Source organism: Callospermophilus lateralis, chromosome 2 (assembly GCF_048772815.1).
Source record: "Callospermophilus lateralis isolate mCalLat2 chromosome 2, mCalLat2.hap1, whole genome shotgun sequence".
NCBI lineage: Eukaryota > Metazoa > Chordata > Mammalia > Rodentia > Sciuridae > Callospermophilus > Callospermophilus lateralis.
Window position 1 is genome coordinate 168,352,521 of NC_135306.1, and position 26,871 is coordinate 168,379,391.

Consider the following 26,871-nt stretch of genomic DNA (forward strand, 5'->3'; position numbering starts at 1 on the left):
AGGAACTCTCGTCTTCCCTATTTTACAGACATGGAGACTTTCACAAGGACATCTGGCGTTAGGTAGCCCAGTCCAGGTTTGCTCTCCACAGACGGTAGTTGACATTGGAGTAACTTACCGACTCCTGGGGCAGGTGGCGCAGTCCGCAGCCGGGAAGAGAGCGGAGGGGCGGGGCGGGGGCGGGGCCTTCGACTCCCGGGCTCCACCCGGGTGAGGGCTGGGATTGGCTCTCCGAGGCTGATTGACAGCGCCAGGCAGGAGCCTGGACCGCGGTGGCCGAGGCGGGGGCGCGAGCAGGAAGTGGGAGTAGAGGCGGCCTGGGGCGCGCTGGCCGGCGGGCTACGGCCGCCACTTTGCCGGGGAGTCACCGCGCTGCGGGTGCCTGAAGAGATGGAGGGGCCGGGGCTGGGCTCGCAGGTGAGTGTGGCCCTACTTGGTTGTCCGGTGGCGGTCCGGCGGCGGCTGAGAGAGGGAGGCGTGGATGTGAGGCAGCTTGGTGAGGGGCCTCTCGGGGGTGGCCGGGCCTGGGCTGGGGAGGCGGGAGCTTGGAAACGCCGAGAATGAGTATGATGCTGGGACTTCTCTCAGAGACGACAGGGGAAAGGTGGGGGCCCTAGCCGTCCTTCCCCACCTCCATCCCCGGGCCGTGGCGCCCCCCTGGGACCGGTTCCCCTTGCCTGGCAGACCGCTGTGAGGCCTGGGACGGGGGTGGGGGTGGTGGGTGTCGTCTCGGGAGAGGTGTCAGGTGACAACTCCTGATTTGGATCTACCTGTCTTGACCTTGGCCCGGAGTCTGAAGGTAGTTTCTGTTCTTCAGCCCTGGCGCCCCGGCACCCGCCTTCGCCCCACCCACTTCTGTTTAGCTCTGTTCCCTTGTGCTTGCTTACTCCTTGAAAGCAGTAAGACTGTTTAGGCTGGAGGAAGGGAGATATGTGATGGCTATCTGCAAAATTCCAGACGATTCCCTTCTTTGCATGAGGTTCATATTACCAAAAGCCAGATGTAGTTCCAGAAAACGGAAGGGCCAGTAGAGGAAGTTACAGGAGGTAGTTAGCTCCAGGAGAACTAGAATTTCGACTTGCTTGCTTTGAGCCTTCCCCACCCATTAGATTACTGACTGGCATATCGTAGATGCTCACTTAATGTTTGTTGAATAAACGAAGGATTCCCAGATTCTGCCAGACAGTACTTATATAACAGATATTTTATATGTATTTTTCATTCCAGAATGGAAATATCCTTAGGAAGTTATCCCATTTACAGATGGAAAAAACAAAGCTGCCCCCGATGAGAGTTAGGTGGTAGATTTTTCAAGCAGTTTGAAATTATTGGATTAGTTGGTTGGTAAAAAACCTCGTCCAATCCTGAGAGTGTTCTTCATGCTCTCCTTTCTTTTAACAGTCTGGTGTATGTTTAAGTGAAGAACGTGTAGAAAAAATGTTAAGGTTCTTGCATTTTTAAAGAAGAAAAAATGCTTTTCAATCCACCTAGATTTTCCAAAAGCATGTAGAATCTGCACATGGAAACTGTCTCATTCTTTTTCTCATACAGCCTCAAAGAAAAGTTGGTAAGGAGTAATTATTGGGTCTTAAATACTGCCACTTATTTATAAAAGTCTTCAAGTGCTTAAAGTTCACTCCCTTCTCCTGAAGGGAAGATCACCCTGCCTCATTTCTGAAACATGGAGGGAAAGAATGATTTGGAGGTGGGAATTAGTGAGGAAAGATAGGGGCATTGTTTGGTTGTTAATAATAATTGCTGTTGTCAGTTTTTTCAATTATAATGTAAAGACCTTACCCATAAATGGTGCTTTAAAAATGCTACCTCCCCATTTTTAAACCTCACTACCATTCTGTGAGGTGGGAAGGGATGATTATCCTAATTTTAGAGTTAAGAACTGAGGCTCAAAAAATTGAAGTCACTTGCTACAAGTCAAAAAGCAGCTAAGTGAGAGTTAAGACTTTGTTCATTCATTCATTCTATAAATGTGTTTTGAATTTCTGCTAAGAGTTAAGCACCATTTTAGGTGAACAAAACAAATAAAATAATTCCTACTGTGATTGAACTTGGTTCTCTTGAATCCAAGTTCATTGCTGTTCCGATTTTGCAAAAATTTGTGTATATAGTCTGGTCACCAGTTTCCTTTTTGACCTCCTCTTTTCCTATTTTCTTGCTCAGTTAATGAACCCCAGCCACACTGCCTTAGGGCCTTTGTACTTACTATTTGCTCTGCCCTGATATGCTCTTTCCTTGTGTTTCCACAAGGATTATTGCCTCACTTCTTTCAGGTCTTGATACAAATGTCACCTCAATGTGACTTTTAATCATCATGTTTAAAATCCCAAGCCCTTCCCATCTTCACAACTACAAGCAGCACTCCCTGGCCTCCTTCATTGCTTTATATTTCTCCTTGGCATATAATATTTGACATATTAATTGGTCCTTTCCAGTGGTCTATTTGCCCTCCACTAGATATAAATGCTACAAGGGCAGTGATTTATATGCTCCCTGCATCTAGAACAGGATCTAGTACCAGTATTTAATGAATGATCTTGTGCACTTGGAAACTTAATTCTGGTACTTTTGTTAAGAAATGTCATGAGAAATTTTAATGAATATCTGTCAGATCTCAATATCTTGCCCCCTCTGTTTTATTTGATAACCAGGCAGGATAGTGACCCTCATCCGAGTTTTGAGTGTGGTTTACACATGAGAAAGTATCCTTTTTTCTCTCTTGCTGTCCTATTCTCACTCTCACTCTTGCTCTTAGCCTAGATCTTGTTTTTCTCTTAATGTCAACTATTAACTCCAGCAGTACTTATTTACTCTTTAAAAACATAATTTGATTATGATATTTTTGTGCATAAGACATTACATGATACCTTTTAGCTTAAAGATGTAGTTACCCATTGTATAATCAACCACTTCAAAACAGTGGTGTAAAACAGCCATTGTCATGGTCATGAACTCTGCTTCAGGGATTCAGACAAGCTGGTACAGGGTTGGTGTGTTTCTGTTCCACTGTGTCAAAAGCCTCACCTGGAAACACTCTTAAACTGGAGGTGGGGCTGGTATCTTCTAGGGGTGTCTACACTCACAGGTCTGGCAATTGATGCTGACTTTTAGCAGGGACAGCTACATGTGGCCTGAGCCTCAGCACAGCATGGTAGCTGGTTCTAAAAAAAAAAAAAGCATCTCAAGAGACAGGAAGAGGAAGCTGCCAGTTTCCAAGACTTGCTAACTGGCATAGCATCACTTCTGCAATATTTCATTACTGAAGCAGTCACAGAGCTTAGACTCAAGAGAAAGGAACCCAGACCCCTACCTCTTGAAGGAGGAGAGTGTGAAGGAATTTGGGGATTGTGTCGTAAAAATCACCATGAAAGCTGCACACGGTGGTGCACTCCTGTGATTCCCAACAACTAGGGAGGCTGAGGCAGGAGGATCGCAAGTTCAAAGCCAGCCTCAGCAAAGTGAGGCACTAAGCAACCCAGTGAGACTCTGTCTCTAAATAAAATACAAAACAGGACTGGGGATGTGGCTCAGTGGTTAAATGCCACTGGGTTCAATTCCTGATACCATATTAAAAAAAAAAAAAAAATCACCATGGATATAGCCAAATGTCTCTAACATAATTTTCATATTATCTTGTTTTATTCCCATCCCGTCCTGTAGAATAGGCCTCTTTTTCGCTTGCTCTCACTCTCTTACTTTTTGTCTATATATTTTAATTAAAGCAACCAGAGAAACAAAACAAAACAAAATACTTGTGTTATTTTGATTCTGGAGGCATTTATGAACTGAAATCCTCAGTGGACCAAAGGAGGTAAAAGGAAACAGAGTCATAGAATACTTGGAACTAGATGGCTTTTCAGTGTATTAGGTAGTTCAGAGGTTCTTAAATATGTTTAGGAGAAGTTTTAGGGTGTCAGTGGATATCTTGAAGTTATAACCAGCCAGCATGCTGTACTGAGGCTCAGGACATGTGTAACTGTCCCTAAACTATATTAGTTTGTGTAGTTCTGAGTATTTCTCTGATTAGAGAGACCTTAGTTATAATAACCTTTTCAAAAGGACTATGACATTAGGAAGATTTAGGAACCATTGACCTAGTCCCATCCTTGTAACTTTTCTGTAAAGTTGAGACTCCAAAATATTAGTTTATTTCTCAAAGATCCACAGCAGAATAGTAGCAGAATCTAGATATCAGGACTTCTGATTCAGTACTTTTTTTCATCACTATTCGGGTGATCCAGTCATGATAGTGATCTTGTTTGATTGGTTGCTGTCACCTGGATTCCAGCCATTATTCAATCCAAGGGCTGAAAGTAGTCTGTATTTGACTGTGTTCTGAGGCTAGGGAAGAGAATATGGGTTCCTTGAAAACCAGGGTTCTCTTCATTTGTGATCATTGCCTGTGCCTAGAATAGTGCCTAACAAATAGTAGGCATTCAGCAATTATCCAGTGAATTAAGGAAGTGTGGCAGAAATTATGTCTTACTCATCTTGTGCAATTGGCACTCGGTGTTTTTATATTTCCCTGAATGAAGATTAATGAAAACTCTTGTGAACCTTCTTGCCATCGTGAGCATTTGCTTAGACTCTTGTGTTACCTTAACATTGTAGGCGTCCATGTAGCAGGTAAGCCTCCGTATCCATAAGGGCAGTTTGCATGCAGCAAATTCTTCATCAGTGCACAAGTCAGTAGTGACAATTATAACAGCTTCTCTTATACTTTATAGGTGTATTGATTTGCCCCTTCCATTTTGCAAATGTAGAAACTGGAACCAAAAATACCATAGAGGATTGTCCACTACTATAGCCAACATGAGACTATTAGGAGGTATTAGTTGTATTAGTATTAGTTGATACCTGTCTCATCAGCACAGTGAGGACAGATGAGGCTGAGAGAATACTGTAGAAGCAGGGATTCAGTCTCATCCCTGCCTTTTGAGACTATGGATTTTCTCTTTCTCTGCATGGCCTTACCCTCCTTTTTCCTAACTTGCCTTTGACTTCACAGAAAACAAAAATTTCTACTCGCCTTCTTTTGAACATGCAAACAGAAGCCAGTTGCCAAAATCATATTGTCCTGGGTCGTGTTACAATCTTACAAAGGCAGTCCAAATAAGATTTTACTTCGATCTGAATTGAACTTACAATAAGATTGGACAATATATTTCTAAATTATGTTCATTAATTTTAATTAAATAACTTATTAATAAGTTATATGCTTATTATATGCTCATGGCAGCTTTGAATTAAAGTTAATAAATATAAATCTGCTTCAAATTAGCCTTTTTTGATAATTTTAGATTGTTTTGGAAGGGTACTTATTTGTTAGGTTGGATTAGATAATCTAGACACCTGTAATTCTCATTATAGATACTACTTGTGATATGCTGAATGTCCCACTGTCAGCCCCTTTAACTTTACTCTGTCCTAGGTTACCTTATAAACAGAATATAATGAGCGACCTGCTTGACACAGATCAGTGAGACTTCCAGCCAGTGTTAAAAACTAATAAAGCTTAGAAAACTCAAATTCTTTTTATTGTTTTCCCTTTTGTTTTTAAGATAAAAGTCATTTTTAACACTTTTTTTTTTTTTTTGGTAGTGCTGGGGATTAAATCCAGAGCTTTGTGCATGCTAGGCAAACACTCTACCAACTAAGCTACATTCCCAGCCCAAAATAAAGGTCATTATGACAGGAATTTTAGCATTTTTACCCTTTACCTAATGGATCACTACATATATTACCTTGAATACACTTGTCTCACTTTGGAGACCATTGACTTCAAATAGAACAGGCTTTGATTTTATATAGTCATTTCTAGGTTTTACTTTGATCTTAATTGAATTTAGAAAATACACCATGATTTCTGATATAAGGGGGAGATGACTCAAAGTGGGATAGGGAGGGAGAGCATGGGAGAAAGATTTTTTCTAGATAGGGAAGAGGGGTGGGTGGGAAAGGGATTAGCAAAGATGGTGGAATGTGATGGTCATCATACAAAATACATGTATGAAGATTTGAATTTGGGGTCAACATATCTTATATACAAACAGAGATATGAAAAAATTGTGGTATATATATATATAAATGTATGAAGAATTGTAATGCAAAAAAAAAAGAAAATGTATAATGGCATAATTTGGCATGAAGATACTTTATATACAGTTAGGAGAAATTGTGCAGTATATGGGTAATAATGAGTGTAATGCATTCCACTATTGTTATGTATTTAAAAATAAATAAAATTTTAAAAAGATGTATAAAATATTCATGTTAAAATTCAAAAAATAAAAAAAAGAAAGAAAATACACCATGAACAGAAAATATAGACTGTTCCATACTTTCTTTGGGGGGATGTATTAGGGATTGAACTCAGAGGCACTCGACCACTGGGCCACATCCCCACCCCTATTTTGTATTTTATTTAGAGACAGGGTCTCAATGAGTTGCTTAGTTCCTTGCTTTTGCTTGAAGTTGGCTTTGAAATCACAATCCTCCTGCCTCAGCCTCCCTAGCTGCTGGGATTACAGGCATGATCCACAGGGCCCAGCCTGCTCCATACTTTCTTATCACCCATTTTTGGCATTTAAATTATAGACTGCCTTCTATTTTTAAATTTACTCTATATTTTCCCCATTGGACCTGAGCTCCTAAAGGATAAACATTGTCTTCTGTGCTCCTAGCACAATGCTTTGAACATCATTAATACACAATAATTAATTGCTCTTAATTATAAATTATCTGTACATTGAAACATATAGTCCTACTCAACTTTATGCATGAGAAATGAAACTGATATCTTTAACACCTCAAGGGATTATAGAATCAACATATTTGTACCTATGAAAGGAGTCAGTTTTCTATGATTTCAATCTGTACATAAAAAAGGGTTAATCTTCCTGACTACAAATAGAAACAGATACTCACGATCTACTAGGAAAACAAGTAAACTATGAGAAGACAGTCCAAATATGAAGAGCCAGATACATAACAACAAAACAAAGCACTCAAATAGCAACCAGAAGTGTGCACATGAAAAACAGGATGCCATTTTTTAGCCATCAGATTGACAAGATTGTAAAATGATTGATGATTGGGAAGGTTTGTAGGGAAAAGACCATTTAACATGTCTTACTATTAGTGGTATAGATTGGGGAGGGCATGTGGCCAATATCTAGTTTAAATGCATTTTTTTTTAACTTAGTAGTCCAATTTTGGGGAGTCAGTCCTGCAGAAGTAGAATATGCTGGGTGTAAATTGTAGGATTATTTGTGGAACTGAAATCAAATTGCATCTCTTACTAGGAAAATGGTTGAATAAATTATGCTAGATATGTACAATGTAATAATTTAACTATTACCCACCATCAAGGCTGTACATGATGTACTGTAAGTGAGAACAGTAAGTTGAAGAATAATGTGTATCCTATCCTTTTCAAAATAAATATAAAAAGGAAATTATTTAAAAATGTGCAAATGCAATGTAATGTCAGGTGTGCATGTGTGTGGGAGTTATATCTACATACAGTCCACAATTCATCTGGGAAAGAGCAAATATAAAGATATAAAGAAAATGAGGAAGTATACATCAGATTTAATAATGCTTATCTCTGGTGGCATAGCATCAGAAGGGAAAGAGTTCAGGTTATTGACCCTTTATTCACTTTTATATTATTAGAGTCTAAAATTAATATATATCATTTCATAATTTTAGAATTCCAGTAAAACAATTAAGTTTAATATAAAAAAAAAACCCTGATTTTTCTATCCTTGGCTATTTTTATTCCTTTCTTACTCACTACACCAGAAATGCTGACTATAATTCAACCTTAAACCCTTTCCTTCTTCAATTTGAATATGATTATAATAATTGTGATATGAAAAGAACCCCAACGAAATGTTCTTAATTACCTTTAAATTAGCTACATGTTTATTTTTAGCTGTGTGTTTGATTATTTATCAGATAAATCAGAATTTACCTATTCAAGGGAGCATTGTAGTTCTGCTTCTGGGTAAGAGGGAGTAAGCACACTCCACCCTGTCTCACTTACTGAAAGCTGCTATGAAGCCTGGACAGAATGCAGAGAGATGCTCTTTAAGGATTCTGAAAAGTAAATAGTAGCATTTAGATTGAAGAGGAAGATCAGAATTCAAAAACCACAGAACTAATTCACCTTTTTCTCTTGTTTGCCCCTAGTAGTATGGACTTGAGCCCTTGAAGTGAGCATCAGTGCAGACAGAACTCCATGAAAAGTCATCTAACTCTGCTTAAGGAGCAGAAAAGTGTCCAGGCAGTACAGGCACTGGAAACTCTGGGGGAGAACTTTCCTGACTGAATAGAGGAATTGAGATCCCAAGGAAAGTAGTTCTTAGAAGTAACACCAGAAGCACAATTGAACAAATTGGTACATTGAATTTCATCAACATTTAAAACTTCTCTGTGAAAGACTTTTTTTTTTTAACAGAAACTTTTTTTTAAACTTTATTCTGTTTATTTATTTTTATGTGGTGCTGAGGATCAAACCTAGTGCATCACACATGCTATGCAAGCACTCTACCACTGAGCTACAACCCCAGCCCAAAGAGACTTTTTTTAAAAAAAAGGGAAAACTATAGACTAGGGGGAAATATTTGCAGGTCACATATCTTGCAAAAGACTTATATCTAGAATGTAAAACATAAGGAACTCAGAACCTAATTGTAAGAAATCAAACAGCTTTGTTTGAAAATGGGCAAAGACAGGCTGGGGTTGTGGCTCAGTAGTTGGCCACATTTGTAAATAGTACTCTTAGTTGTATATCCTATGTGGTTTTCTGTTTACTCATACTTTTAGTTTCTAAGAAAAGGTTGAAATCCCCAAATATGATTGTCATCTTTCTGTTTATCTTTTTAGTTCCATCAGTGTTTGCTTCATGAATTTTAAAGTTCCTTTGAGTGTACATACATTTAATGAATCAAGTGCTTTAATATTATGAAATGTCCTTTAACTCAGGCAATATTTCTTGTTGTGGTACGGACTTTCTTAATATAGCTACTGTGTTCTTTATGCTTAGTATTTTTGCAGGGCTTAAGTTAGTATGTTTCCATAGCCTATGTTTTTCTATTCTTACCAATCATGTATATTTTTATATTTAAATTGAGTTTCTCTAGACAGCATATAACTGGAGTTTTAAGACTGTTTGCATTTCACATATTTGTGTGGTTAATATTGAGATCATCACTTTGTAATTTTTGCTGGTTTTCTTCTCTGTACTTTGTTCATTGGTTTTTACTTTTTAAATATTTTATCTTTACAATCTGCTTATTATACTTCTTTATTTGAAAGTTGCTTTAATTTATCATAATCTATCTTCAAATACTATTATAGCATCTTTAACAACAATGTGCCTCCATATTCCTATCAGGCATTTTAAAAATGAGAAAATATCAGTTTACATACAAAATATATCTTCACATAGTTCTGGAATACTATCCCTTTGTTTCAATCCTGATTTCCATCTGGTATTTTTCTTTAATCAAAAGAACTTCCTTCATCATTTCTTGTGGAATAGTATCTGCTGACATTTTTCTCACCTTTTGTTCGTCTGAAAAAGTTATTTTACCTCCATCTTAAAAGGTTTTGTTTTGGTTTTTCTGTGTGTTTTGGGGGTTTGTTTGTTTGTTTGTTTGTGTTGATTTTCAGTACATGGCCTTGCACATGTCAGGCAATGCTCTACCACTGAGCTACATTCCAGCCCTTTTATTTTGAGACAGGGTCTCTTTTAAGTTGCACATACCAGCCTTGAATTTTTGATCCTCTTGCCTCAGCGTGCTAAGTAACTGAGATACAAGTGTGTGTCACCATGCCTCGCTTCAAAGAATATTTTGGTTAAATTTTCTAGGTTTACATTTTTCCCCCCAGCTCTTTAGTTGTGCCATTTTCTTCTGGCTTCGTCGTTTCTAATGAGAAATCTGAGTTCATTTTTTTATTTCTTTGAATATAATATAACTTTTTTCTTCAGATCACTTTTAAGATTATCCCTTATCATTGGTTTTTAGTGATTTGGTTTTAATATGCTTTGGTATAGGATTTTTGGGCTACCCTGTCTTTTTCTTTCTATGCTTCTTTTTGGATACTTTTTATCACTATGTTTTCAAATTTTAGTCATCTTCTGTACAATCTGCTAATATTATCTGGTATAATTTTCATTTCAGAAGTTGTTTTATATCTTAGATGTTCCAACCAGATCTTTTCTTATATCTTAATTTTCTCTCTTCATTTGCTATTCTCCCTTAAATATTTGTGCATAGTTATAATAGCTGTTTAATGTTCTTTTTTTTTTTTTTCACTAATTCTGTCATGGTTATAATTTCAAGGTCTGATTCTTCTGGTTATGAATCCCTATTTGTTTCCCGGCATGTTTAATGAGTTTTGACTGGATGATAGACATTGTGAATATATGTTGTTGAATCTTGGGCTTTGTTATCTTTCTTTAAAGAGCATTATATTACTGCTGCTCCTGCTCAGTTTGAGTTCTTTGAAGCTTAATCTTAAGTCTTACTAGAATACTCCTAGGATAACCTTACTTCAAGTACAGTTCAAACCTACTAGTAAGGTATAGTCCTCTGAGGCCTCCATAGAATAACCCAGATCATTAAAGGCTTTCCATTTTGGCTGGTCAGAGTTGTACCATCTTCCTGCCATGTATACATTCTGGTAGTTAAATTTTAACTTACAAATCCCCAATTTTTTGCCTCACTTTGTAGATTTTTTACTCTGGATATTACTGTCATATTTTTAATACATTTTTTAGTTGTAGATGACACAATACCTTTATTTATTTTTATTTATTTATTTTATGGGTGCTGAGGCAAGGCACTCCACCACTGAGCCACAACCCCAGCCCTACTGTCATATTTTTGAAGCCCATGTTTTTCCACTTAGCTCATTTCCCTTGAAATCACTTCTATACTTTCGAATTTCTAATTTCTGTCTCAATTTAATGAGGCTGCTGAGCTCTAAAAGCATTTTCCTTGGAGTGCCCACAGTTCTGAAATTGCTTGGACAATCAATGGTAAAGCTCACCTTGTTTTTTTTTTTTTTTTTCCTTAGGGGATCAAAGTCCTACTTTTCCTATAATCCAAAGTCTGAACAGTTTATTTCATATATTTTGCTAAGTTTTCTAAGTTGGTTTTTTTTTTTCTTCCTCCCCAGCAAGCAGCAAAAGGTTCATTTTGCTATTCTGCCTATACAGATTAGAACTAGTACAGTGTGTCTATATTTATCAGATTGGCAAAAATTACCACATTTGATGACACCAAGTGTTGGTAAGGATTAGAGTCACAAAAATTCCCATATCCTGGACTCTTTGAGAATTGTATGTGTGTGTGTGTGTGTGTGTGTGTGTGTGTGTATACACTCATATATTGTACTTATACACACATATGTATTTATATATAACTTATATGTGTGTTTTTATATATTTAAATTATATATGTATAAATATATATATATATATATATAATATATAAAATGTCCAGAGGTACATACAAGATGGCTCATAGCAGTATTGTTTATAATAACAAAAAATTGAGAATAATCCAGGTATCTAGCTATTTTTATCTATTAAAATACAAATTAATTGATTATAGTATGCTAACATTTTTGGGACATTACACAGTGATGAAAATGAACTAATTGTAGCTTTTCACAACAACATGGATGAAGTTTGTAAGTCTAATATTAAGTAAAATATTATAAAGAATACATATATGATACCATTATATAAAAATTAAAACCATACTTTCTAGGGTTGCCCATTTAAAGAAAAAAACTATAAAGAAAAACAAAACAAAAAGTAGTTCCTTTAGTGTAAGAATTTGAGCATAGTTCATGTTGGGGGCAGTCTTCCAGGTGTTAGCACCATTTTTCTTGAACCTTAGTGATAATTTCATAGGGTTCATTTTATATTTATTCTTTATGCTGTAGGAAAGAAGAAATCCATTTGTATACATGTATGTTTCATGTACTCTTTTATATTGATATATCAGTATTTTAAGTTTAAAAACATAGTGAGGTTTTTTTTTTTTTTCCTCTGAGGACAGTTTCCTTAAGGAAAGTCTGAAAACATATCGAGGCAGTGTCATTGGAATAGCTAATAATTTCCCAAGGAAACTGTTTTGAAGATATCAATTTTGTTGTTTTATTTTGTTTTGTTCTTTTAATTGGCTTTTAATATTTTAGACCAGGTACCTGTTAATTTGCTTAATAATAATTCAAGAAAGTTGTGCCGTACCTCAAATTGTCATTTCTTTAGAAAACGCAATACATTTATTGTCGTTGAATAACTTAAATCTGTTCCTTTTAGGAATTTCCATATTTTGTTAAATTAATTAGATTGATTGCAATCAATAAATGGTATGAAGTACCATGATGGAGTCACACTTTATAGTCTGAATTGTAAATGATAAGTACGTTTTATATATTTGTACTTTTAGAAAACCTTAAATATCTCTTCATCTGGAAGTATCCCACTCTCAAGTAAAACTAGGTCTGTTTCAGGGGGTGAAAATGATTCAGTGAGCCTCATTTGTGATAATAATTTTCACCTCTCCTGTCTGCTTGTCCCCCCCAAATAGTTTAACAGAATTGTTGACTAATGTCAAAATTGCTGATCTAAATTGATTATTTGCCCTAGAGGTAATAATGAACTCTAAAGGCAATGGTAATAAAAAGGAAAAACAAGACATTAACAATCTACAGAATAATTGTTCTTAAATTAGGATTTTGTGGGCTTTTTAAAGTAATATTGGAGCTCTTTTGGGTTTCTGCTAAGATCTAAGCTCAGTTTTTGATACACTCAAGCTTTTTGATAAATAAGGTTGCTGTTTGCTCCTGCTTCTAATACGTTATCTGAATGTAGCATTTGCTGATTTAGTTAATGGGACTATCTTTTAACAATGACCCTTTTTACCCTCACAGAACTCTAGTCACTTCTATGTTAGATATCTATTGAAGCATAATAAATTACTACATTTTAGTGATTTAAGTAAACATCTATTTATTATCTTTTAGTTTCTATTTGTCAGAATATTGGGGTCCTGTGCTCATGGTCTCACAAAGCCACAGTCAAGGCTGTGTCCCATTTTGGAGTTCAGGATCCTCATCCAAGGTCATGTCGGTTATTGGCATTCAGTTCTTTATAGATGTATGATAAAGGTCTCTTATTTTCTTGCTGGCTGTCAGCTAGGAACACCTTCGTTCCTATAGGCTACCTGTAATTCCTTGCCATGCAACCCTCTTAGGTTCCCTCATATCACAGCAGTGTACTTTTCTAAAACCAACAGAAGAATTTTCTAAGACAGTCTTAGATAACACTGTGGGATTAATTGTCCCATCACCTTTGCCATATTTCATTGACTAGAAACAAGTCACATGTTGTACACGGGAAGGGATAATGCAGGAGCTTGATTCTTTGGTGAGTATCGTTACGAGTTTATCTACTGCAACCTCCCAAAGTACGAGCCTGCCAACATTCTTGTGATGACATTAGCCATGATCCTTTACTCACAAGTAACAGGCCCATTTGTTCATTTTCATCTGACTTTTGTTTTATGAGAAAATATGTCATTTAGATTTTTCTAATATAAGTATGTTTTTTAGTGAACAAAATTAAGATAAAGAAAATATTCCCTAGGATACATCTATGATTCAAAAAATTTCCAATTTAGTAGTATAGATATTGTTGATAGCAAATCCTTCATTATGTAATTGAATATGACATTAATTCTTTTATATGCTTTGTCAAATTGTTCTTACTCTTCAGTGCAGGAATCACAGCCATGGCCCCCACCCTCCAGGATTTGGTCGACATGGAATCTCTGCTCATGAAAACAAAGATCTTGCCAAAGCAAGAGATGTTCTTCCTCTTATAGAGGACTCTAGTAACTGTGACATTGTCAAAGCTACTCAGTAAGTCTTCCAAATCCTTTCTTGTATTCTTATATTGTGTTGAATTATAATAATGTATGTGCACTTTATGGGTTTACCTTCTTCACTTCCTACTGGGTAGGTCACTGGTACTAGCACGAAGATAAATGTTTGTCATACCAGCTTCAGAACCCATAGTACCTTAGCTGTTTATGTACCAGGCTGTCCCCTTAAGTCACTAGCAGAATATATCTTCTTTGTCTTTGTAGCCCCAGGGCTTTTTACATGGTTCTGTCTCCTATTACATGACTAATAAATGTTTGTTGAATGAATGATTTAGAATGACACTAAAACTGAAGTGAATATAAATTTAAAATGTACTATAGCCTAAATATAGATGGGATGGAAAATATCAGCTCACATACTTATATATATTTTTAACTTTTTAATATTTATATTTTTTCCCTTCCCCTCTCACTCCTCCGCCCCATCTAGAATTCATCTATTCCTCCCATGCCCCACTCCCTATCCCACTATGAGTCAGCCTCCTTATATCAGAGAAAACATTTGGCATTTGTTTTTCTGGGATTAGCTAACTTCACGTAGCATTATCTTCTCCAATGCTTATATTTATGTATTTTTAATCTTCATTGAATATAGGTGGGATGGAAAATACCTCACACATATATGGTGTTTATTTCTTCAATAAACACCTATTTATGTAGCATTTACATTATATTAGGTATTATAATTAATCTAGAGATGAAAAAACATGACAGGATATGCATACTTACATATAAAAACTATTATTTTATATAAAGGACTTAAACATCAATGGATTTTGGTCTGAAAGGGATCCTGGAATCAATCCTTCGTGGATCCAGAGAGCCAACTGTATTGTATTTCTGTGTTGTCATAAAAATGGTTTGAATAAAAAAAGACCTGGTAAAAGAAAGAAATTTTGGTATTTGTTGATAATTTTAATTATAATCAATTATGCCTTTCTTTTTCTTATTTGAGATACGGGATTTTTGAACGCTGTAAAGAGTTGGTAGAAGCAGGATATGATGTCAGGCAACCAGACAAAGAAAATGTATCACTTCTTCACTGGGCTGCTATTAACAACAGGCTGGATCTTGTAAAGTAAGACGCGAGATATGTGTGGTTTTTGTGTACTTGTAATTTTAGACCTTTTCTTCATTTATCTTTTTTTTTAAGCCCAAGTATGAGTGTTAAGCCATCTGTAATCTTCAATTATAAATAAACACCTGAAACTTTGTTCCACACACTTCAGTTCATTATAGGGTTGAAGTGGAACTTAGAGATCATCCAATCCGGTACCCTCATGGGTCCAGAAAGGAAAGTAGAGAAAGCTAAGGAGGCTCATCAAAAAGCTAAAGTTTCCAGTGGCTGGGGAGGTTGAATCAGAAGTTTAAAGCCAGCCTCAGCAAAAGCAAGGCACTAAGCAACTCAACGAGACCCTGTCTCTAAATAAAATACAAAACAGGGCTGGGGATGTTGCTCAGTGGTGGAGTGCTCTGGAATTCAATCCCTGGTACCAAAAATTAAAAGTAAAAAAAGAGAGAGAGAGAAAGCTTAGGAAGTAAAAGCAAACATTTTTGAAAACGGAAAAAGTATAACATAACGATAAAAGAAAGTTTTATCTAGTTTAGAAGACACATTGACTTATTTTATATTATAATGTCAGGAGGAATAGATAGATAGGAAATTAAACCTTTTTAAAATTTAAATATGGGATAATTTTAGGTGAGCATGTATCAGATTGTATAAAATTTATCCCCTTCATAAAGCCCTACTACCTACCCTTTGTTTTTTGTTGTTTCAACTTTACAGTTTTCTTAACACATACTCACAGGCATACTCCTGGTATATTGTTTAGATAACATGAAGAGAGCAATTGTACTATATTTCTGTGTTGTTAGAAAGATGGTTTGAAAAAATAAAAGACATGGTAAAAGTACAAAGCACAACTTTGAAGTAATGACTTAATTGTTTTAAACCATAGAAGAAAATCACTCTCATTGCATTAGAGGTTTGTTTGCTTTATACAGTGCATCATATCTATGTTCCCCAAATAGAGTGCAAAACATATAACATGTCTAATTTTTCTGAAAGGATTAATTTTTTTTACTACGTTTAGAATATTTCCACCTGGTAATTCTAATTTTGAACTGTTAAAATTGACCTAATTTTACCTTTCTCTGAGTTAAATAGAGTATATACTGTTCCCAAAACTTTTAAATGTGAACTGATGAGTACTGTGGTAGTTTTAATCTGCAAAGAATAGTTATCATGTGTTTGGTATGTGAGTTATAAAAGAATACTAGTTACAACAGCAATGATTACTGACGTGAAGCTGAGAATATTTCACCAGGGATTTGTATGATGCTGTCTTTTAAATTTTTGAGACTTCTGTAGATTTGAGTTCTTTAGAGAGGGTTGTTATTATAATTTCTGTTTACTAATACATTTTCGCTAAGAAAAAAAAATTATGTTTTCTGTCCCAATATGAATTTTAAGTTTCAAAACATATTTTCATTTGTGTCTATTTTTAACAGGTTTTATATTTCAAAAGGTGCTGTTGTAGATCAGTTGGGTGGAGATTTAAATTCAACTCCTCTTCACTGGGCCATTCGGTGAGTTTTGTTTTTTTTTTTTTTTTTAATCCTGAAACTAAATAGTTATCTATGACTGGTAGCCACCATACTGTAAATCACAGATATAGGCAATCCAAAGGATTTTCTTTTTCCCCTTTGCTTAAAAAGAAATTACAAGGAGTTTCCAGAAAGGATAATTTTGGTGTTTAATTCAGGGCTCAATTATGATTATCAAACACAAATATGAGTGTTATACTTTATTTTTTTAAAAATAGAACAAACATCTTTTATATTTTAGTCACCCTGAATAAAAGCAATAGTTCAGTGAACTGCAAACACAGTCATTTCAGTATTCAGTTTTATAACAGATGTCCATTTGGTAACTTTTAGTTGTAATTTTATTTTAAAAAGATAAATTCCCTCTCAATATAAAGAGAGAAAATTCTCTCTTTTAGTATCAAATGTGTCAATTCAGGACAAGAAATTTTGAGTGGGTCAACTTATTAGAACATTTCTATTGACTTGTCAAAATTCCTTTTTTCTCTGGTATATATTGGCCTTCTGAAACTGAAGGAATAAATCTGAATACTTGACAGCTTCCTCTTTTATTTTATTTCTTCTCTGCTGGGAAGTTGACAAGAACCTGAAACTAAAGTGAGTAATTGTTTTTGTAAGGCAAGAAGTTGAATCTTTTCTCCATAGACTGAGTACTGAAGAACCTGATGGTAATATTATCACAGTGTATCCACAGTCTCTGAATATTATACTTCCATATATCTGGCACATGATTTTTTGCTTTTAAAACAGCAACAGTGAAGTGTAAGGGCTTTTAAAGTTTTCTTTATTAGTATTGGTCATGTAAAATTATTATTTACACATGATTGTAACTTAAGGCTTAAGTTAGACTGGGAGGCTGTCAGGTTTATCACTTGCCCTTAGGAAGGAATATCCTTATAGTTTTAAGTTTGGGGCATCCAAATAAAAGACATTTGTACAATCCAGAGTGTTTTAAAAATCTCTTAGGAAATGTTCTTTATATCTAACCATTATGTCTAAGTGATATTAGTTTCTTCCTGAATTTTTGTTGTGTCTGAATTCTTTTTCAACAGAATAAAACATAATTTTTTTGTATCTTATATTTATAGACAAGGGCATTTACCCATGGTCATATTATTACTCCAGCATGGTGCAGATCCTAGTCTCATTGATGGAGAGGGATTCAGCAGCATTCACTTAGCAGTATTATTTCAGCACATGCCTATTATAGCATATCTCATCTCAAAGGGACAGGTATGTTTTGAAATGGATATCATACTACAGCTATTATAATCTGAAGAGATTATTAGTCATAGTCTGTTCTCATTTTTAAAGCAGAAGTTATTAGGTACACTGATATTCAAAGATTAGCCTTGGTAAGTCTAACTATTGTGTACTGAGTTTTCAGCTTCATTGGAGGGTAAAGATCATATAATAGATAATTCTGAAACTTGTAAACCTGTAATAGTTTTTCTTATGAGTCCAGTAATTTGCAGAGTTTTTCAAAAACATGGCTTTAAAGCCTATATTTTGTTTCTGGTTGAATGTGAAAATGGATCACTTAATTAACCCATCATTTGCTTTCATTATTTGAGCCCAAATGGTAGCCAATTTGATTGTATGCCTCTTATTGTTCTCTAAAGTAATTCCATGAAAAATGATTCGCCTTAAGAGACAGAGGTTAAATTATAGGTTATTGGCAGTGGGGAGTTTCACTGTCAGCTGTACTTGCCTAGAATGTGCCTTTCTGGAAGCAAAGTAGTTTACGTATTAGCATTCTTGCCTGAAATAGGCAGGAAAACATGTTTGCACAAATGCTGTTGGAGTGATTGTGTTCCCTTTAAATAAGTACTTTCTTTCAGACTTAGCCAACTGAAGTAGAATAATTATAACCGTCTGAAAACCGTCTGAGTTTCATTTTGAAAAGACATGTGAGGAGGAGTCTTTACTGCTTCTCTTCCAGCTCCTTCCCAAGTTATGTTCCCGAAAACCTCTAAGAAACTTCAGTAACTCAAATTCTTTTTTTGGTTTAGTTGGAACCATTATTGTACACCTCATACATGGACCTGTTTTACAAAAAGAAATTATTCTCATGGGGATATGATTTCTTTCTTCTCTCTTTAAAATAATAAAAAGAATTTTTCCTGTTACACTGTTTGAAACTTAAAATAAGTCAAATAATACAAGTGGCCTTAGAAGATAGGTTGTGTACTATTTCTGGGAGCATTTAAACAGAGACTGGATAACTTTGCTTAAGAAATGATAGCATGTATTCATATGTCAATTAAGATCTAAATTCGTTGACTTCCAGGGCATGTACATTTATTATATTTGATGATGTTATCAACATTTTGCTTTTTTCCCTAGCTATCGTATAATGCTCTACATCACATATTTAGATTTTACTTTTATTCATATCATATAATGCGCTATATCACATATTTAGCTTTTACTTTTAAAAATATTTTGTAGAAATCCATGGATTTTACCCTATGGAAGTGAAGAAGAACATTTTTTATTTGATAAGACTTGAACTCTTTTTATAGAAACAATGGTAGTTTCTGAATGTATAAAGGAAGTATTTCTATCAAGAGAGAAAAGAGGCTTTTGACTATGTTTACAGTTTTGTTAATAGTTTCTTCTTTTTGAATAGAGTGTGAATCTGACAGATGTAAATGGGCATACACCTCTCATGTTATCAGCTCACAAAGTAATTGGGTGAGTTTAATTGAATTGCCTCAGTCTGATTCTTGGTTCCTACAATTTCTTTTCTGTGAAACTATGAGATGATAGTACAAGCTGATAAAGATACTTGCCTATCCTGGGGTTATGATATGGATTTTTGAGGTATTTGTAGTTAGAAATGCACCACTGAAGTACATTTTCTCTTTTCTGAAAGCTTTGGTGAAAAATTTAAAAAATATTAAGAAAAAAGTTTCCTTATACAACAATAGAGATTCCTTAGCATATGCTTGTTGACCATGACTGGTATTCTACAAGTTTAAATGTTTACTAGTTTAAATGTTCTCATAATTTGAAATCTAGATGATCAATTTGCTTTCCAGAAAACAATAATTTGAAGTTCTCTGACATTATTGTTGAGTCTCTGAAAATATTAATTGTAACTGACCTATGAAAAGAGTCTATTTACATTTCACATTAGACACATTTAACTTTTTCTGTATAATTTATAAACATACATAATTAATGACTAGATTGAGTCCAGCTTCTGGTATTTATCTGTGCAAATGCATACTATAGTTTTCACTTTTTCAGTTTGTTTATGTCCTTGAAGTGGATTGCCAGTTCTGCTTTTCCTTAGGACTTCTCTTGTAGGATCTGAGTTTCTTTTAATTATGTTTCCTTTTTTTTCATGGAATGATGGGATTGAGGGTGAAATTTTGATAGAAAGCATTTTCTCTCTGTGGTGGCACACACTTTTAATCCCAACTACTCTGGAAACTGAGGTAGGATTGCAAGTTTGAGGCTAGTCTGGGCAATTAAGCAAGATCCTGTCTCACACTAAAAGTAAAAAAAGGCTCAGGAAGTAGCTCAGAGGTAGATTGCTATTAGGTCAATCCTCAGTGTCAAAAAAAAAAAAAAAAATAGAAAGCATTTTCTCTTTACTGAGCTCTGAAGTCAGGTATAATATCTAAAGATCTTCATTGAATAATCATAGTAGAATATTATTTTTCTTGGGAAAAAAGTATATTCTTCATACTCTAACATATTTCATATACTTCTTTATACTCTTGAGTATAAAGGAAAGAAAGGCATTGATGTTTAACATGAAAATATTTTATTTAATTTTATCTTTCTAGTTTATACCTTTCTAACCTGTACAGATATTTTAGGGCACTTCAGTTTTGCATCCCTAATGTAAAAATCTGCAATATGGTGCAAAAGTCTGAAAATTTTTTTTGAGCCTAAACATGTTGCCACAAGTGGAAAATTCCATATCATGAAACTTGGTTTCATGTACAAAATTATTAAAAATAGAACTTCAGGCTATGTGTATAAGGTATATATGAAATATCAATGAATTTCTTGTTTAGATGTGGGTCCCATCCTGAAAATCTCTATTATATATGTGTAAACATTCCAAAATTAAAAAAAAAAATTAGAAATATCCCAAGCATTTTGGATAAGGGGTACCCAACCTATATTTTATACATGCTTTATTTAATAATTGATTAAAGTAACTTTTGGTTTATCTCCTCAGATAAAACATTTTACAGGACTAGCGTTGTAGCTCAATGGTAGAGCACTTGCCTAGCACATGTGAGGCAATGGGTTTGATCCTCAACACCACATAAAGGAAAATAAATAAAATAAGATATTGTGACCATTTCCAACTAAAAAAAATTGTTTTTAATTTTACATTTAGTTCTTAAATTGGATAAATAACAACACTTAATATTGGCTAAAGTTAAATCCACAATTTTAAAAAGTGTTAACCAATAGAGCAGCAGTATGAAAGTAAAGTTTTTCTTATTTTACTATATTGATGTTTAAAATATGTGTATAGCAGATTATTATTTAAAACGTCTTTTTTTTTTTTAATCTCTCCTGTTAGTGTTAGAATAGAACTCTGAACAAAGCAGTTCCTCACTTGTTCAGAATACTTAATGATTCCTCAAATCATCATCCCTATTAATGCCTCTTGGTTTTTTATTATTTTGAGACAGGCCAGAACCAACTGGATTTCTTTTAAAGTTTAATCCTTCTCTCAATGTTGTTGATAAAATACACCAAAACACTCCACTTCACTGGGCAGTTACAGCAGGAAATGTTAATGCAGTTGATAAACTTTTGGAAGCTGGTTCTAGTCTGGATGTCCGAAATGTTAAGGTATGACCAGGTACTTATCTCCTTTCATTTATTATATTCTCAGTTTGAGGATTAGTCATTTTAGAAAAAGATAAGCTATATGTTTATTTTCAGTTACTACGAAGATAAATATAAATAATAATAGCTAATTGCCCTTAGAGTTAATATGTTAAGTCTGTGATTCTGATGAAAAAATCTTTAACACCCATAATATGTCAAAAATATAATAGATTTTATTTTTTTTTAAGGGACAAACTCCTCTTGATATGGCTCTGCAAAACAAAAACCAGCTCGTTATTCATATGCTAAAAACAGAAGCCAAAATGAGAACTAACCAAAAGTTCCGACTTTGGAGATGGCTACAGAAAAGCGAGGTATTTTCATATGGCTGTGTTCTCTGGGATATAAGAATTTTTTTTGTTAATTTGTTTTTGGTTTTTAGGACAATAAGGAAAACCAGAGAGTTGGCTATCTTATGGATATTCTGTGGTATTCCACATTTACTTAATGAGTGAATTAAGATGAAAATGAAGCAAAATAAGACAACAAATTGTTGTAAAGAATTTTATAGAAGCTTTTTTTAATGAGATTGTTCCTTATTAATTTTTTAAAGGAAAATAATAACATTCAATTCAAATTTTCAAAATGGGATATTGGATGATTCCATAGTTTGTTGTTTTCAAATATGATAACATTATCAGATTAAAAATTAGTAATTATACTTTCAGAGTGACTGAGAATTAACAAATACCAGATTTCTATGTAGAGGATCATTATGAATTCTACACCTATTTTGCATTTAGGTATGTGAAAGAGGAGAGAAAGGCTACTACTCATTCTCCTTTGCTACTTTTTTTCTCCTCACTTTTTATTGGTAGGATGCTCCAAGATCTTGTCCTTGAACCTCTTTGTATGTTGACAACTGCCAGGCTTATCTCTCTAATCTAGAACTTTCCAGATTTATAAGTCCAGTCATCTACTTATTCAGTTTAGTGTCTAGTAGACATCTCACAATAACATCAAAAACTGAGCTCCCAAGATTACAACAAAAAGCAGTTCTAAAAGGGAAATTTATTGCTATGGGTGCTTACATTAAAAAATCAGATCTCAGATAAATAAAATGTTATAGTGTATCTCAAGGTCTTAGAGAAACAAAACAAACACAAAATCAGTAGAAGTAAAGAAATAATAAAGATCAGAGCTGAAGTAATGAACTAGAGGCTACAAGAATAATACAAAGATTAATGAAACAAAGAGTTCTTTGAAAAGATAAAGAGAATTGATAAACCCTTAGCCAAATAAACCAAAAGAAAGAGAAGATTCAAAATAATAAAATTAGAAAGAAAAAGAATTATTATATCAGATACCCCTAAAATCTAGATAATCATTAAGGACTATTTTGAAGACTTATATTCCAATAAACTAGAAAATCTATATAAAATGAATATTTTTTTGGCCTTCCAAAACTGAACCAAGAGGATTAAAAAAAACCTAAACAGATGGATAGCAGTGAAATTGAAACATTAATAAAAAAATCCTGAAACAAGGAAAAGCGTAGGATCTGATGAATTTACCTCTGAATTTTACCAAATCTTTAAACAGGAACATCAGTTGCTCAAACTATTCCGTGAAAGAAAGGGAAGGAATGTTTCCAAATTAATTCTACCAAGCTAGTAATACTGATACCAAAACAGATAAGGTTACAACAAAAAAATATCCTTGATGAACATAGACTTAAAAAATCATCAGTAAAATGATTGCAAACCAAATTCAACAGCACACTAAAAGATCACATACCATGATCAACCATGTTAGTTTTATTCCAGGGATGCAAGGATGGTTCAGCACATAAATCGGTAAATGTGATCTGTCACATAAATAGAATCAAGTATAAAGATCTCTTGATCATTTCACTAGATGGAGAAAATCTTCAACAGAATTCAAAATCCCTTCATGATAAAAAGCTCTAAAGGAACTAGGTATAGAAGAATCTTAGCCTCGATATAAAATAAAGACTATATACAAAAAGCTTGTGGCCAACATTATACTGAATGGGGAGAACATGGAAGCATCTCCTCTGAAATCAAAAATGAGACAAGGATGTCTACTTTCACCTTCCTTTTGAATATAACACTTGTTATTTTAGCCAGAGCAGTTAGGCAACAGAAAAAAATAAATGGGATATAAATGGAAAAGGACGAAATCAAATTGTCTCTATTTGTAGGTAATACAAAGCTATAATTAGAAGACCCCGAAGACTCCACCAGAAGACTTTTAGATCTGATAAACAAATTCAGCAAAGTAGCAGAATACAAAATCAACATAGAAAAATCAATAGCTTTTCTATACACGAATAATAAATCTGCTAAAAAAAATCAGGAAAATAGTTTTACCAACCAAAAACCAACATAAAAACTAAGAATAAACTGAACCAAAGGGATGAAGACATCTACAATGAAAATCGCAGAACACCGAAGAGAGAAATTGAAGAAGACACTAGAAGATGGAAAGACCTTCCATGTTCATAGATTGGCAGAATTAATATTGTTAAAATGGCCATAGTACAAAAAGTGCAGCCACCGCAGTCCCCATCAAAGTACCAATGACATAATTCATAGAACTGAAAAAAAAATCCTAAAATTCATATGAAAGCTCAGAAGATATCGAATAACAAAAAAAATCCTGAGCAAAAGGGGTGATGCTGGAGGCATCACAATACCCAGTTTGAATTATACTATAGAGTTGCATAAACAAAGATGGCATATTACTGGTATAAAAACAGATACATAGACCAATGGAATAGGATAGAGGACACAGATAAACCCATGCAGCTAAAGACACCTTTAACAGATGTTTCTGGGAAAACTGGATATCCATATATAGATTAAAACTAGATTCCTATCTGTCTTTTTGCATAAAAATCAATTCAAAATAGATAAAATGTGACCCTGGAACTTTAAAAAAATACTGCTAGAAGAAACATAGAGGAAACACTTCAAGTTATAGGCAACAACTTCCTGAAAAAGATTCCAAAAGCTCAGGAAATAATAGTCCAAGCCAGGTACAGTGATGCATGCATGTAATCCTAGTGACTGGAGTCTGCCTTAGCAATTTAGCAAGGCCCTAAGCAACTTAGCAAGATCCTGACTAAAAAATAAAATAAAGAAAGGGCTGAGAATCTGGCTCAGTGATTAAGTGCCCCTGGGTTCAATCCCTGGTACCAAAAATTAAAAAATAAATGTTTTAAAAAGGAAATAATGGTAGGAATCAACAAGTGGAAATTCATCAATTAAGAAGGAATACAAAAAATGAAACATCAGAATGAAAAAACAACTACAGAATGGGAGAAAAGCTTTGTCAGCTACTCTTGCAACAGTAGGTTAATATATAAAGAACTCAAAAAACTTAACAGCAGAAAAAAAAAAAAAAACAGAACCCAGAACACAATCAGTAAATGGGCAAATGAACTGTACAAATACTTCTAAAAAGAAGTACAAATTATATGAAAAAATAGTTCAACAGCTTTAGCCAGCAGAGAAATATAAATCCAAACTGCACTGAGATTCTATCTCACCCCAATCAGAATGGCTATCATCAAGAATACAGAAAACACTGGACTGGGATTGTGGCTCAGTGGTAGAGTGCTTGCTTACCATGCATGAGGCACTGGATTCAATCCTCAGCACCACATAAATGTGAAATAAAGATAATGTGTCCACCTAAAAATAATAAATAAATTTTTTTTAAAAAAGAATATAGCAAACAGTGCTGGCAAGAATGCAGAGGAAAAATGAACCTTATACATTATTGGTGGGAATGTAAATCAGTATAGCCACTATGGAAACCAGTAAGTTCCTAAAAAAACTAAAAATAGAACTACTATATGATCCAGCTATATCACTCCGTAGTATATACCTGAAGTAATTGAAGTCAGCATACCATAGAGCTAACCTGTGTACCCACTTTTACCTCGGTCACATTTACAGTAGGCAAATTATAGAATCATCCTAGATGCCCATCAGTGGACAAATAGGTAAAGAAAATGTGACGTATACAGACAGACACACATACACACACAATACAGTATTATTCAGCCATAAATAATGAAATCATGTCATTTACAAGAAAATGGATACAACTGGAGATTATTATGTTAAAGTAAAATAAGCCAGACTCAAAAAGACATACATCTTGTTTTCTCCGATACATGGAATCTCGACACAGACAAACAAAAGTGAAAAAATATGACCTGAAAGCAGGAGAGAGAGAGACTATTAGAAAAGAAGAAGTGGGCCAGGGGAGCGGGAGGAGAGGATAAGGAAGGGTTATAGTAGGGGAGAATATGACCAAACTATGTCATATGCACAATGAAGCCCATTATTCTTTTTAATGAAAATGCGCTAATTTAAACTGAATTCCAATCTGGGTGCCGTGATACATGCCTGTAACTCCAGCAACTTGGGTGGCTTAGGCAGAAGGATTACCAAGTTCAAGGCCAGCTATAGCAACTTAGTGAACTTGGCAAGACCCTATCTCCAAATAAAAAATAAAAAAGACTAAGGATGTGGCTCAGTGGTAGAGTGTCTCCAGGTTCAATCCTCAATTTCAAACAAACAAACTGAACTCCTGATCTCTTCCTGATTCATGACTAAGCCTTCTGCATCTCAGTCACATATTCTGCATCTCAGTCGCAACTCTATATTCCTATCATGTCTTAGTTTGTGCTCTCATACCACATACCCACTCCATTAGAAAGATGTGTCTAATTCTTCCTTCAGTCTGTATCCAGAATCTATCCCTTCTTACAATTTCAGTAATGCCATGTTTTTAACAGATGACTGTTATAAAGTTTAAGATCCTATCATTCATGTACTCATATATCTATGATGTCTTCCCGTTTCACCCAGAGTAAAAAGTCATATAATGGCTTCCAAGACTTGGGGATATAGCTTTTTATGTACTATAAAGTTAATAGATTTGTCTTCCCAGCTAGAGCTGAAGCTTTATGAGAGGAAAAACCTTGAATCCTTTTGGTTGTCTCAAATGCCTCAAACAGACCCTTACATTCAAATATTTATTAAATTAATGAATTATGTGACTCTTGAGCATTATATCTGAGATTTAGAATTGTAAAATCTTTACTTCTTATTTCTGTTCTGCTTGTAGATTCTGAAATTAACTGTTGTAAAAAAATCTAAACTTGCTTACTTTATGTCACCAAACAAATTGGGATTGTTTTAAAGATTTGATGTCATTTGAAATTACCGGTCCCTAGGTATGGCTTAGAGAAGTCAGAATAAAGAAGATAAGACAAAATACACTTTTCCTCTTTGCTGTTGCAAAAGCCATGCTTGCTTTCAAGATTTTCGTTAAGGGACTGCATTGCACAAATGTGGAGCCTAACTTCAGTGCAGACAGTTGTATAATGGAAGTTTCATTCTTTTGACTTTACCAAAATTAGCCT

General features: G+C 34.6%; 1 protein-coding gene across 3 annotated transcripts in view; it reads left to right on the plus strand.

Moving 5' to 3' along the window:
* Positions 1-313: 313 nt before the first annotated feature.
* Zdhhc13 (zDHHC palmitoyltransferase 13) overlaps positions 314-26,871 on the plus strand; it is a 45,812-nt gene continuing 19,254 nt past the window's right edge. Inside the window, exons 1-8 of one of the 3 annotated variants that reach the window (XM_076844259.2) lie at positions 314-417; positions 13,820-13,965; positions 14,944-15,066; positions 16,503-16,580; positions 17,687-17,831; positions 19,231-19,295; positions 21,266-21,428; positions 21,656-21,781. In XM_076844259.2, the coding sequence (XP_076700374.2) occupies positions 391-417; positions 13,820-13,965; positions 14,944-15,066; positions 16,503-16,580; positions 17,687-17,831; positions 19,231-19,295; positions 21,266-21,428; positions 21,656-21,781 (873 nt within the window). In that variant the 5' untranslated portion in view covers positions 314-390. Of the gene's footprint in view, positions 418-8,393; positions 8,420-13,819; positions 13,966-14,943; positions 15,067-16,502; positions 16,581-17,686; positions 17,832-19,230; positions 19,296-21,265; positions 21,429-21,655; positions 21,782-26,871 lie in introns of those variants that run through there. The other 2 variants (XM_076844261.2, XM_076844260.2) reach the window with 2 other exon arrangements.